Source organism: Narcine bancroftii, chromosome 3, assembly GCF_036971445.1.
Source record: "Narcine bancroftii isolate sNarBan1 chromosome 3, sNarBan1.hap1, whole genome shotgun sequence".
NCBI classification, from domain to species: domain Eukaryota; kingdom Metazoa; phylum Chordata; class Chondrichthyes; order Torpediniformes; family Narcinidae; genus Narcine; species Narcine bancroftii.
In genome coordinates, this window is record NC_091471.1 from 212611059 (window position 1) to 212625121 (window position 14063).

At 43.2% G+C, this 14063-nt stretch overlaps 1 protein-coding gene across 8 annotated transcripts in view; it reads left to right on the forward strand.

Annotated features, from left to right (window-relative positions):
• Window positions 1-14063, forward strand: part of ptpn13 (protein tyrosine phosphatase non-receptor type 13) — a 384832-nt gene that overhangs the window by 284837 nt on the left and 85932 nt on the right. For all 8 annotated transcript variants that reach the window (XM_069926529.1, XM_069926531.1, XM_069926532.1 and 5 more), the window contains 2 exons: window positions 4098-4453; window positions 8402-8609. In XM_069926529.1, coding sequence (XP_069782630.1) covers window positions 4098-4453; window positions 8402-8609 — 564 coding nt within the window. The remainder of the gene's footprint in view (window positions 1-4097; window positions 4454-8401; window positions 8610-14063) is intronic.

Genomic DNA, 14063 nt, shown 5'->3' on the forward strand with positions numbered 1-14063 from the left:
ACGGTAAATTGCAATAAAAAAAATAACCCTCTAATAACAGAGAGGAATTTATTAAGATTAGTATAATTCTTTGGCCATCTATTTGTGCCACTGATAACCATCATGAAAAAATGTGAGTCGTGAAACCAATAAATATATATTTCATGAAGGCAATTAAAAAAGTATACATTATGGGCAGCATGGTTAAAATAACGGTTAGCGCCACACTGTTACAGTGCCAACGACCGGAGTTCAAATCCCGCGCTCTCTATAAGGAGTTTGTACATTCTCCCTGTGTCTGCATGGGTTTCCCCTGGGGGCTCCGGTTTTCTCCCAACCCCCAAAAACCAAGTGGGGTTGTAGGTTAATTGGGGTATTTTGGTGGCACCGTATCGTATGCTGTATGTAGAAAAAATGACAGTTCCTTTCACCAGAACCATGAAAGCACAATTTGGTAAGTAAGCTTATCCCAGCAATACATGTTACTGCAGGCCCTCAACACAAATTTAAATTGCTGCTAACCTCAAAATATTTCAGATATTTTAGCTGCACTTCAAAAATTTATTGTGCTTTTTTTAATGCTGCATTAAGATACGATTCCTGTCAAATCAAAGAGGACAAATAATTTTCATAAATGCTCTGTGGAAGTCTCTTAATCTGCGATTGTGTTTCCTCTGTGCCTTTTTCTTCATCCATCGTCTTATTTATTTGAATTTTTAAAATGTTTAACATTTTTAATTTTTAAATTTTAAATGTTAGATTTACAGAATAGTACAGGCCCTTCAAGCCCCCGAGCCCATGCTACTTAAATATCCAAATTAACCTACAACCCCAGTCTGTTTTGAAGGGTAGGAGGAAACCAAAGTGCCCAGAGCATTATATTTTTTAATTTTAAAAAAAATTTCATTTAAATTTTATTTACAGACGGGGTAGAAGCCAATTCCAGATATTTCCACCAATGTCATCCAATTACACCCAAATTAACCTTCAAACCCATATGTTTTGAAGGGTGGGAGGCAACCAGCATACCCGGAGAATGTACAAACTTCTTACGGACAGCGCCAGATTCGAAACCGGATCGCTGACCCTGTCATTTTTTTCGACTAGCTCTTGAGGTAGTAGTAGTTGATCGATCTTGGGGTGGGTTTGCATTTTTGTCTAAGCCTAATCAGTGAAGTGATTTTCTTGCTTAAACATGCATGGAGATGCTTGTTATAGAATTGTATGTAATATTTCAGCTGAGTGCGGAATTTTCTCTCTGGCTGATTGAAAGTTCAAAATCAAAGAAATAACTGAAACAATTTACGGAAGAAGAGGGAAAATTGGAGACTAGGCATCGAAAGGTTTGTGAAGCAGTCATGGCCTGAAAATGCAGGAAACTATCAGTTGTACTGGGCAGAAGGAGTGTGACTTGGTGTAAGTAATGAAGCGGAGGAACGATGAAAAGTGAGTGGAGAACAGATTCAAAATGAGTTAGGAGAAGGGTACCAATTGGAACAGAGCACATGAGAGTGGAATTGTCCAACATGGAAAGAATGATCATTGAGAGTGTCTCTTGTTGGGAGTAAAGGTATGATGGGTTGGTATAAGGAGAATTGGAGCCAGCAGGAGGGTGGAAAGCCTTGCTTGTGGATCATGAGGGACCACTCTCATCCCTTGAAGAGAATAACCATGATATACAAAACATTGCTTGTGAACATTAAATTTATCTTTTTTATATATTTTTATTGAGTTTAATAGAACATTAAATTTAAATAGGGTTTGAATTTCCTCTGAGAAAACAGTCATAAATATGTTACTGGAGCATAAGAAAAACATAAAAGTCTGCAGACACTGAGGTTGAAGTAAAAACACAGTGCTGGAGAAACCCAGCAGTCAAACAGGGTACTTTACATCGCAAAGATAAAAATACAAATCCAATGTTTCAGGCTTGAGCCTCAAGCCCGAAACGTCAGTTCTGTATTTTTTGTCTTTATTTGACCTGCTGAGCTTCTCCGGCATTGTGTTTTTAGTTATTAGAGCATCAAGATTACAAGACAAAGTAACTGCACACAGCATTAGCTTTGAGATCATGAGCATGACAGTTTGAGTTTTTAGACAATTAATGTTAATTTTTAATCTCCGCATATTCCTCCCCTTTTTTCCTTCAGAACCTCTCACTGTCATCACTTTTCCTTCCTTGAAAGAAAATGTTAGGCCTTGTACTCTTTGTACATTTGCCTCGCTCATACTGGACAATGAACAGTGTTGAGTGTATTTGATGTTCCTATCATGTACCTTTCTCGAATATAACCAATTTTTGAGATTTCCTGTCATATTTTAAGTCTACTGGTATATTACCCACAAATCAAGCTGTTTTGGTCAGACTAAGCATGCCTGGGCATGCACTCAGTGCAGCTGCTATACAAATATTTTCTTGGCCTGAGCATGCTTAGTCAGGATAGATGCATATAGGCTATAAAAACAGCTCACATATACAGATGCTGCACATTGGTATAGAGTGAACACAAGACCATGCACATGCACAGTGAGTATACTTAACAATAGCGTTTATTGTCTTCCGGAAGATTCAGTACAGCCAAAATGTCTTGTCAACATCATAACAGCTGTGATACATTCTGTTACATTTATGGCGAGCATACACTTAGGGCTCAAAGTTATGGCATGACTGCACTTATAAAGAAAGCCTATGAGCTCAACTTTGGTTGTAAAATTGGAAACCAAGACAAACCCTGGGCTCCTCACATTTGCTGTGCAACATGTGCAGTCAACCTGAGAGCATCATTATGCGATTAAACATGCTAAATTCAATCAAAGTTAATGTAATGTTTCTCCAACTTCCTACATATACAGCAAATCGGAAATTATCTTTCTGTTAAGCTTGAAGTCATCTATCATTACCCCCAATTTTTTTCAGGAAGCAAGCCTTTTGAATAAAAATTTGTGGTCCATTTTACTTGATGGCCTGGGGTAGTGATCTAATACTTACTCCTTGTTAGCCCTTTGCTCGTCGATCAGAGTATAGTAACCCATTCCCCTGCAGTCACACAACTAAATGGTTAGCGCGACGCGATTACAGCGACCCAGTTTCGGATCCGACGCTGTCTAAAAGGAATGTGTATCTTCTCCCTGTATCTTTATGGGTTTTCCCTGTGTGCTTTGGTTTCCGCCCACATTCCAAAGCGAACAGGGTTGTATGTTAATTTGGATGCCACATTGACCATTGCCGGTGGGCTGATATCGCCTCCAACCGTGCATCTTGGCGCCTCACAGTTCGGCAGGCAGCAACCTCCTTTGAAGAAGACTGCAGAGCCCACCTCACTGACAAAAGACAAAGGAGGAAAAACCCAACACCCAACCCCAACCCACCAATTTTCCCTTGCAACCGCGCCTGCCTGTCCCGCATCGGACTTGTCAGTCACCAACGAGCCTGCAGCAGACGTGGACCTACCCCTCCATAAATCTTCGTCCGCGAAGCCAAGCCAAAGAAAGAAAGAAGAATTGGGTGGCATGGGTGCACGCAGCCAGAATCGGCTTCTACCGTGCTAAAAATATAATTTAAGTTTAAAATACATAAATTCAGCAGGACTGGTAACGTGTGTTTGCCTCCTATTTGAAGAGGTTATGCAGTACTTTATCAGCAATGGAAGGTTTTTTATTCCAATGGCAAGCTCATTCTGTGCTTTTTTTTCTATCGAATTGCTTGCTTCTCATACCATAAGTTTGTGCTTTCCTCTTAATTCCGAATATTTTAGTCTTTATGTCTCCCGATCAGCATTAACCAGGGATCCTTTAAAACTACCCCCCATTCCCTCATTAATGTTCTTTCTGATACTCACTACACAAGAAGCCATTGAATTAAGTTGTGATGCAACTGAATTTGATTGTGTTCTGAATGCATTTTCGGAGAGAGTTTTTCAGCTTTTATGTGTTGGTCATTGTTCTGGCAGTTACATTTAATTTGATTGATTGTTAATTAGCAAGGGAATGTATTCTTTTGGAAGGGTCCAATGTTTTTTTGAAAAAATGATTTCAAATTGAGCAATCGCTGTAAGCTGCTTTTGAAAGAATATATGAAGGGCATAATTTGACTAAAGGGAAGAATGTGATTGTTACAGGGCACAAATGATCCTCCGTCGAACAAAATGAATGGAGTGGAAATGCAGAAGCAGTATCCAGACAGTTCACTGCAGGCTGAGAGGATGAACAGCGTGATCATGGAAGATGAAACCAAATTTCAGAATGCAAGGCCGAAGTCCTCTTCCCAAAAGGATGTCGACGCAGACTGTCAAGGACTCAAACATTCCACGATGAAAGGAGGTGTTACTGTCAACAAGAAAATTACCTCTCAAGTCTCTGAAAGCACAATGTCTTTCTCCACCGATCAGTACGATATGCTAAACAGCCAAGACAAAAACTTCAAAGATACCTCCTTTGTCATACCAGAATCTTCAAAACTGGATTTGATGAACAGGTTGGTTTGAAGAACACTTCTTAACTTTTTGAGTTCCTTCCAATATTGTGTGCTTCATTTTGCAAAAATAGTCAGCTTACTTATAGCACAACATGGGCAGTATGATTAGCATAGCAGTTAGTACAACGCTGTTACCGTGCCAGCGATTGGGACTAGGGTTCAAATCCCGCGCCGTCTTTTTGGAGTTCATACATTCTCCCTGTGTCTGCGTGGGTTTCCTCCAGGTGCTCCGATTTCTTCTCAAAACATACAGGAGTTGTAGGTTAATTGGGTTTATTTGGGCAGCAGGGGCTCGTGGGCCTGAAGGGCCTGTTATCGTGCTGTGTGCTCAAAAAAAAACTTCAGCTTCACACAATGACCAGAGCCACTTGGAAGTAGAGGAGTAACAAACAAACAGTAAAAACAAGTTGCCGAAGGAGTATCAAACAGAAGTTGACTTTGAATCACTTGAGACAGCTTGGGAAGGAGGTAATTTTCAGCGATTCTTTAAGGTTGAAAAGCAGAAAGGTTTGTGGACAAAACTCAGAGCATGTGGTTCAGTAATGAAGGACTGAAGGTAATTCTGCCGCGCCCGCAGAAAAGGAATCTCAGGCTTGTATGTGATGTCATCCATGTACTCCAACAATAAATCTGAAATCTAACTTGCATATTGGTATGGCAGTCATACGTAAGGGAGTAAAAAGGATTGTAGACCTGAAGGAGGTTACAATAACAGAGAGTTCAGACCAAGGAGGGAGTTGCAGATTAGAGTGAGAATTTTTTTTAAAATGAAGCATTACTTGACCTTAAGCCATTGCTTGACAGTGCACTGGGTGTTGATTGAATAGGGCTAGGTGCATAGTTATATGACCTGAAATTTGCAGTAGGTTGGGAAGGTGGGGTGGGAGTGGGATTGAAATAGTCCATGTTCACGTGAGGGCTTCAGCAGCAAGTAGGGCCTGAGGCAACACGTCATCAAAAAATGTTGCAGACCTAAATGCAGGTTTATGAACAATAAATTTCCTTTGCACTCCATGATTAAATTTAATTTGTCACTTCTGTATTTTATACTCAGTTAATTCATACTTTTGTTGAATGATTTACATTTGGTGATCACTGCAATAAAGACTGCATCACCCATTCTCTGTAAGCTTGTTGTTCAAATCAGTCATTGACACTACATTGTGATCACACCAGTGAAATGAAGGGTGCACGTCATTTGCATTGGTTCTTAACCCCACTGCTGACGTTTGGGAAGAAGTCTGGAACCTGCACAGGGCTTTTCATAATCTCCTGCTATAAATTTGTCTTGGGGTCAAAATATGCTCACTGAAATATAATTATTCAGATTTCTGGCAATTTCCCTTTGATATTACAGAAAAAAAAACTTTGAGAATCATGTCCGTAAGTTTCAATAAAAGGCCCAGAGATGCTGGAGGAATCAGCTGGTCTCACAGCGTCCATAGGAATGGGTGAAGAGACAGTTCAGGACCAATGAACCGCGTGTTTAAACTAATTGGGCAATGGAGTGGTGACCACATTGAACTAAGGAGAAGGATGCAAAAGGTGCACATTGCATGGGAGAGATAAATATCACAGGAACAAGAAACAGGATTGTTTGAGATGGGGTTAGAGATTTGAGGTTTACAGTGAATGCATGTAATTATTATAAAGAGTATTAAATGTGTTTACCACAGGACATTGGAGGAGAATGTGACCATTCAGCCCATCAAGTCTGCTTGACTATTCAAATCATAGCTGATGTATTTTTCTTTTTAAAGTTCTTTCTCCTGCCTTCTCTCCATAATCTTTTAAGACCATAAGACATAGGAGCAAAAATAGTCCATCGAGTCTGCTCCCCCATTCAATCAGAAGCTAATCTATTTTCCTATTCCATCCCACTTCCTGCCCTTCTCCCCATAACCTTTGATGCCCTAGCTAATCAATCTCTGACATATATGCCCAAATACTTGGCCTCCACAACTGCTTGTGGCAACAAATTCCACAGATCCACCACCCTCTAGCTAAAGGAATTCCTCAACATATCTGTTCCACGCGGATCCCCTTTGATCCTGAAGTTGAGTCCTCTCGTCCTAGACTCTCCTACCCTGAGAAACAACCTTTCTTCATCTACTCTGCCAATGCCTTTCAACTTTCAAAATGTTTCACTGAGATCCTCACTCATTCTCCCAAATTCCAAGTTGTACAGACCAAGACCTCTCAAATGCTCCTCATATGGTAATACTTTCATTCCATATACTTTTACACCCTTGCTAATCAAAAACCTATCAATCTTTGCTTTAAAAGTACCCCTTTAATATTTCATAGGTTTCAATGAAAGCAGATGCCTGTCTGCTTTTTGCTCACACCTTGAAGAAGGGCTCAGACCCGAAATGTTGGTTATATATCTTTACCTCCTATGGACACTGTGAGACTGGCTGAGTTCCTCCAGCATTTCTGTGTTTTTACTATAAACTCAGCAGACTTCTTTGTTTAATTCCAACAGATTTGTCAGTCAAGATCTCTGCTGAAGAAAACTATGTTGATTTTGGCCTGCTTTATGTTTTCAAGTACCCTGAAATCTCTTCCTTATTAATGGAAATGTAAATTAATGCAAAAATGTAAATTAATCTTGCTAACCACTGAAGTTAGGCTAAGCAGCCTATTATTTCCTGTCCTTGCCTCTCTTCAGTTGACATTAGAGAGAACAGAGGAAGTTCACAAGGATGATTCCAGGAAAGAAAAGGTTAGCTAACGAGGTGTGTTTGACAGGTCTTGGCCTGTACTTGTTGGAATTTAGGAGAATGAAGGATCTCATTGAAACATTTTGAATGTTGAAAGGCATGGACAGAGTAGATGTAGAAAGGTTGTTTCCCATGGTGGGAGAGTCTAGGACAAGAGGGCACAACTTCAGGATTGAAGGGCGTCCATTTAGAACAGAGATATGGAGGAATTTCTTCAGCCAGAGGGTGGTAAATCTGTGGAACCAACGTTTTTGGTTTGGACTCTCTATCAAGACTAAAAAATAGCTTTATATGGCACTATTTTTACAAATGTGCTCTCTCAGATTTAGCAGCTCTGTCCAACATGAAGTCACTTCCTTGATGGATGCCAGGTGAGGGCTTGATGAAGGGCTCAAGCCCGAAACGTTGGTGATGTTTACCTTTGCTACATAAAGGCACTCTTTGACCTGCCGAGTTTCTCCAGCATTTGTGTGTTTTTACATCAATAAAGGTAAACATCACCAATGTTTCGGGCTTGAGCCCTTCATCAAGCCCTCACCTGGCATCCATCAAGGATCGTAAGCTCCCCTCCTTGGAGACTGCAGCATCTGCGACCCTCCACGTGGATTCCCCATCTTGGCCCCAGTCACCTGGTCTCCAGAACTCTCACCACTACGGCCGTGACCCAGACTGGCCGCCACAACCACAGAGCTCCCACCACCACAGCCTCGGACCCGAGCCCAGGCCTTGGCCACCCACGAAGCAGAGCTCCCACCTCCACGGCCGCTGACCCTGGGCCCAGACCCCAGCAGCCTACACTATAGAGCTCCCACCGCATGGCCACCCACACCACCACCCCACTCATTGGAGGCGCAGATGCCATCTTATGTCAGTATCCGGGCCCTGGTCGCCGACTCGTTGGAGCTCCCAACGCCATTGCCACCCACCCCAACCCAGGCTCCACCCACCCCAACCCAGGCTCCACCCACCCCAACCCAGGCTCCAACCCCCTACTAAAAAAAAGACACCTTGATGAAAGGCTCAAGCCCGAAACGTTGGTGATATATCTTCACCTTTGCTACATAAAGGCACTGTTTGACCTGTTGAGTTTTTCCAGCATTTGTGTGTGTTTTCATTTAACCACAGGGTCAACAGAATCCTGTGTTTTACCCCTTTATTGATGTAATTGAGTTCACTTGTGACCTAAGGTGTAGTTAAAGCTTTTTCAATCCTAATTTTGTTGCAGGGAGCCACCATCACTGATGCCTCTCGACTTTACAGCTCAGCAAGGTTGTGGACTTGGACCTGGAGTCCCCTCTCTTACTCCTGGAGATGAGAACTCCACTAACTCTGGTTCAAAATCAGAAGTGGAATCGTCATCCTCTTCAAATGTAACTCAGTGCGAGGGAACCAAAAAGCAGAAAGGGGAGAAGGAAGAAGCAGAATTACCGCCGGTAAATATTAAGATTAACTTGTGGCAGCTTTTACTGACAAAATAACTCGTGCTTTTATTTCTCAAGTTATTTTGATGTGATGGGCTTAATTAAACCAGAAATTAATCAGTTACCATCACATTGGTTCAAATTTTAAGGCAAAACTAGCAATGGTTTATTATCATTGTGCTTTGAAGCCTACTGGAGTTTCTGAAGCATGCACATTTACGGATAATCTCAGGATCAGAATCCAAATTTTTTATCATGAAATTCGTTGTTTGCGATACAGTGCAAATATTGCTATAAAATTTCATTTAAAAATAAAGAAATTTAGTACAAAAATAAGAGTAAATGAGGTAAAACACGAAAATCTGTAGACACCGTGGTTGAAGTAAAAGCACACAATGATTCAATATCAAGGTTCAATTTATTGTCATTGTAATAAAGCAGTGTCATATTACATGAAATTGCTTTTGCCTGCTGTAAGGCGGACAGATTCGCCATTGGCAGAAATTGCCTGAAGTGCCTCTTACAGTCAGAGAAAGAAAAGCAAAAGAGAATCCCACCCCAGAGTCACTGAGTGTCCGGAGATTCGCCTCCAGCTCTTCCGCTGCCTCCACAGCCACAGAGTCCAGTCCAAACCACGGGCAACCCAAACTCCAGATCTGAATCTCCGGCACGATTGGGAACCCTTCAGCATCCCCTTGCATCCTGGTACCCCTTCTGCCAGTTTCAAGCAAGTCTCCAGCAGTTCGCAGCCTGGCGTGAGTCTCCCGACAGCAGTTTCAAGCAACCCACAACCTCGAGTCTTCAACAGCCGGCTGCATTAATTGGTTTTTCAGCTGCAGAGCTCCCTCATTGGTCTGCTACCGTAGTCACCAGCTTGTGGGTCGTCTCCCTTGCTTCTCCTCAGATGGGGGATGGTCTCCCTGTTTTCTGATGCCCTGCTCCACTGGAGACTACAACACCTCATAGCTGCTTCCAATCAGAGACGCCACCATCTTAGGCACAGACCCCGCAGTCGTGGGATTTTAAATAAAAATACCATCGGCTCTTTTAACAGGCTGTTCAAAGCCTGTGCAGAGTTGACAGTAGTTGTCTGGGTGGTTGGACCCTGTGGGAGCGCTGTATTTCCGCTCCTCACTCCACGCAGGTCCGCACCAGCAGTAGCTCTGCCATTATAGTGGTTCCGACAGCACCGCCATGTTCCAAAGATGCATGGTGTTATGCTGGAGAAATTCAGCAGGTCAATGTCTTTTATGCAAAGGTAAAACTACATAACCGATGTTTCGGGCTTGAGCCCTTCATCAAGGTATGGAAAAATGTCAGTAGGTACACAAGACACACCAACCATCTGGGTAGACCCATTGTTTCTGCGTGCTCTTGTCCCCCAAACTAGTTTAATCTTATCTTGACTCTATCTTTTCTCCCCCAATCCAATCCTTCCCCACATACATCCGTGATACCTCACATTTCCTCCGATGACTTCAGATTCCCCGATCCATACTGCCTCATCTTCATGACAGATGTCCAACCCCTTAATACCTCCATCCCCCTACACTTTGCTTCTTTCTGGACCAGAGACCCAACCTATCTCCACCCACCACCACCCTCCTCCACCTGACAGAACTTATCCTCACTCTAAAAAAACTTCTCCTTTAACTTGTCTCACTTCCTCTAAATCAAAGGAGTAGCCATGGGTACCCACATGGGTCCCAGCTATGCCTGCCTGTTTATGGAGCAATCCATACTGCAAGTCTACACAGGCAAGACCCCTCAACTCTTCCTCCGGTTTATCGATGACTAAATCGGGCTGCTGCATGCACCTGCGATGAGCTTGTCATCTTCATCCACTTTGCGGCCAACTTCCATCCTAATCTCAAACTTACCTGGTCCATCCCTGACAACATTCTCCCCTTCCTGGATCTCTGTCTCCATCTCAGGAGACAAGCTTTCTACTGAGAGATATAACAAGCCCACTAACTCCCACAACTACCTTGACTACACTTCCTCACATCCAGTCCCCTGCAAAGATTCTGTCCCCTTCTCTCAATTTCTCCGTCTCCCCTGCATCTGTTCCCAAGATGAGGTTTTTCAGTCCAGATCTTCAAAATGCCTGCCTTCTTCCACCAACATGGCTTCCCCTCCACCACCAACTCAACCCTCACTCACATCTCCTTAATTTCTTGCTTATCTGACTTGGTCCCCCTCTGCCCCCAGACGCAATAAAAATAGTCCTCCTTATCCTCACCTACCACCTCACCAGCCTCTGCATCCAACACATCATCCTCCAGAATTTCTGGCACTTACAACAAGATCCCACTACCAGACACATCTTCCTCTCTTCTCTCCTCTCTGTCTTTCACAGGGACCACTCCTTCCATGACTCCCTCATGCACTCATTCCTCTCCACCAATCGCCCCTCCCCTCCCGACCCCAGCACCTTGCCCTGTGGCTGCAGGAGGTGCAACAATTGCACCCACACCATGGTCTCGGGCCCCAAACAGGCCTTTCAAGTAAACCAACTCTTGTGTATCCGCAGGACTGATTTACTGAATTGGGGTCAAAGCTAGAAAAAGTCCTTGCCAGGGACATTAGGGTAACTGTGGGGGACATAATATGACACTCTGAAACTTGCTCAGCGAGCAAACTTGCTCTATTTCCCTAGATAGCGATGCCTACCTGCCTACCATGAATCTCCATCCGGCGACAGCACGCTAGTGATGCTAGTGCTGCGGGTGGGAGGTTACAATACCTCATTTGGGGGGGCGATGACTGTGAGCAATGAGGGGGGTTCCACAATGCCTTGTTTGGGGGGGGGGCAATGCCCGCAAATCCACCCCCCTTTGGTGTTGACCCTGAGGTGCTCCCTTTTTGGCCTTCTCTACATCAGAGAGACTGGGTACAGACTTGGAGATCCCTTCGCTGAACACCTCTGCTCCGTCCGCACCAGTGACAGAGACGTCCCAATACCCAACCATTTCAGTTCTGTGTCACACTCCCACACGCACATGTCTGTCCATGGCCTTATGCACTGTCCCACCAAAACCACCTGCAAATTTTTTGTCTGGGCACTCTCTGACCAGATGGCATTAGCATCGACTTTTCTGGTTTCTGCTAAACTGCTCTCTTCTTCCCCTCCCTCCTTCCCTTCCCCTTTCCAGTTCTCCCTCCCTTTGCCTAACCATCCCTCTTTCCCTTTGATCATTCCTGCCCCCTCCCTTTTCCACCTATCACCTCCTGCCTTTGCGACCACACCTTCCCCCTCCCCCCCTTTACCTTTTGCTCGGATGCCTTGATGAAGGGCCCAAGCCCGAAACATCGGTTCTGTACTTTTACCTTTGCGATATAAAGGCCACTGTTTGACCTGCTGAGTTTCTCCAGCATTGTGTGTTTTTAGAGAAAGTGAGGTTGTATCTGTGGTTCATTGTCCATTCAGAAATCTGTTGGCAGAGTGGAAGAAGCTGTCCTGGTGCCGCTGGGTTTTCGTCTTCAGGCTCTTTACCTCCTTCCAGTGGCTGAGGATTCTCATCCTCTTGCTGATTCTGCTCCACACGTTTCCTCAGTATGATCTGTGAATGGCCGAGAACTTCACGTATGAAACATTATCATTTTAAGAAGCCCTGAAAATGTGTATATTTTGTAGTGTAGGATGTTTGTGAATACCTCTGGTGCATCAATCCAAAATAACTACTTGGTAAATGCTCTCATTCAGGAAAAAGGTCTGACTGTATTTTAATTTGTTGGTAATAAAGATTTCAATAATATACTTTGAAAACCAAATATATATTTTAAAATGCAAGACATTTTAAATTTAGTATGGATGGCTACTTAATAGAATTTTTTTTTAATTTAGACATACCGCACAGTAACAGCCCATTTCGGCCCATGAGCTCATGCTGCCCAATTACACCCAATTTACATACAACCCCCAGCACGTTTCGAATGGTGGGAGGAAACCAGAGCCCCTGGGGAAGTTTCAAGTAGTCATGTTTAGTACTTTGTTGCATATCCCTTGCATGCAATGACTTCTTGAATGCTGTGATTCATAGACATCACCTGGTGCTGAGTATCTTCTCTTGTGATGTTCTGCCAGGCCTCTACTGCAGCCATCTTCAGCTCCTGCTTGTTTTGGGGACTTGTCCTCTTAAGTTTTATCTTCAGCATATGGGGGGGGGGGGGGGGGATGCTCAATTATATTCAAATCGAGTGACTGACTTGGCCATTCAAAAATTTTCCAGGTTTTAGCTTTGAAAAACTCCTTTGTTGCTTTAACACTATGTTTGGGATCATTGTCTTGCTGTAGGATGAGGCACTGTCCAATGAGTTTGGAGGCATTTGCTCAAACCTGAGCAGATAAGATGTTTCTATACACCTCAGAATTCATTTTGTTGCTGCCATCAGCAGTTACATCATAAATGAAGATAAGTACACTGTACCCATGGCAACCATACATGGCCAGGCCAGAACACCCCACCACCATGTTTCACAATGAGGTAGAATGCTTTGTATCTTGGGCAATTCCTTTACACCTCCACACTTTGCTCTTGCCATCACTCTGATGCAGGTTAGTCTTGGTCTCGTCTGTCCACAAGACCTTTTTCCAAAATTCTGCAGGCTCTTTCAAATACTTATTGGCAAACTGTAATCTGGCTATCTTGTTTCTATGGTTAACGAGTGGTTTGCATGTTGCATTGAAGCCTGTGTATTTCTGTTCATGAAGTCTTCTGCGGACATCCACACCAGTACGCTCTTTCTTCTTAATGATGTTCCAAACTGTTGATTTTGGTAATCCTAAGGTTTGGGTGATTCTCTTACCGTTGTATTCTTGTTTTTCATCCTCATATGACTTCTTTGACTTTCATTGGCACAACTCTGGTGCTTAGGTTGAAAAATGGCAACTACGGACTCTAAAGGTGATCAAACGTTTAGAAGCAAGCCGAGCTCTCTTATACCTGCACCAATGAAGCAATTAAACATACATGGAATTTTTGGCATCTTGGTTTTCATAAATCAAAGTATTGAGTACCAGGAGTTGGGTCATTATGGAGAGGTTGTATAAGACATTGGTGAGGCCAAATTTGAAGTATTGAATGCAGTTCTGGTCGCCTAACTACAGGAAGGATATCAGTAAGATGGAAAGAGAGCAGAGAAGATTTACTAGGATGTTGCTGGGTCTTCAGGAGTTGAGTAACAGGGAAAGATTAAACAGGTTAGGACTTTATTCCATGGAATCTAGAAGAATGAGGAGAAGAAATTTGATAGAGGTTTACAAAATTATGAGAGGTATAGACAGAGTAAAGCGAGTAGGCTCTTCCCACTTAGATTAGGAGAGATAAATACGAGGACATGGCTTTAGGGTGAAAGGGGAAAGGTTTAGGGGGAACTTCTTCACTCAGAGAGTGGTGGGAGTGTGGAGCGAGCTGCCATCTGATGTAAATGCAAGCTCACTCAAGTTTTAAGAATAAATTGGAT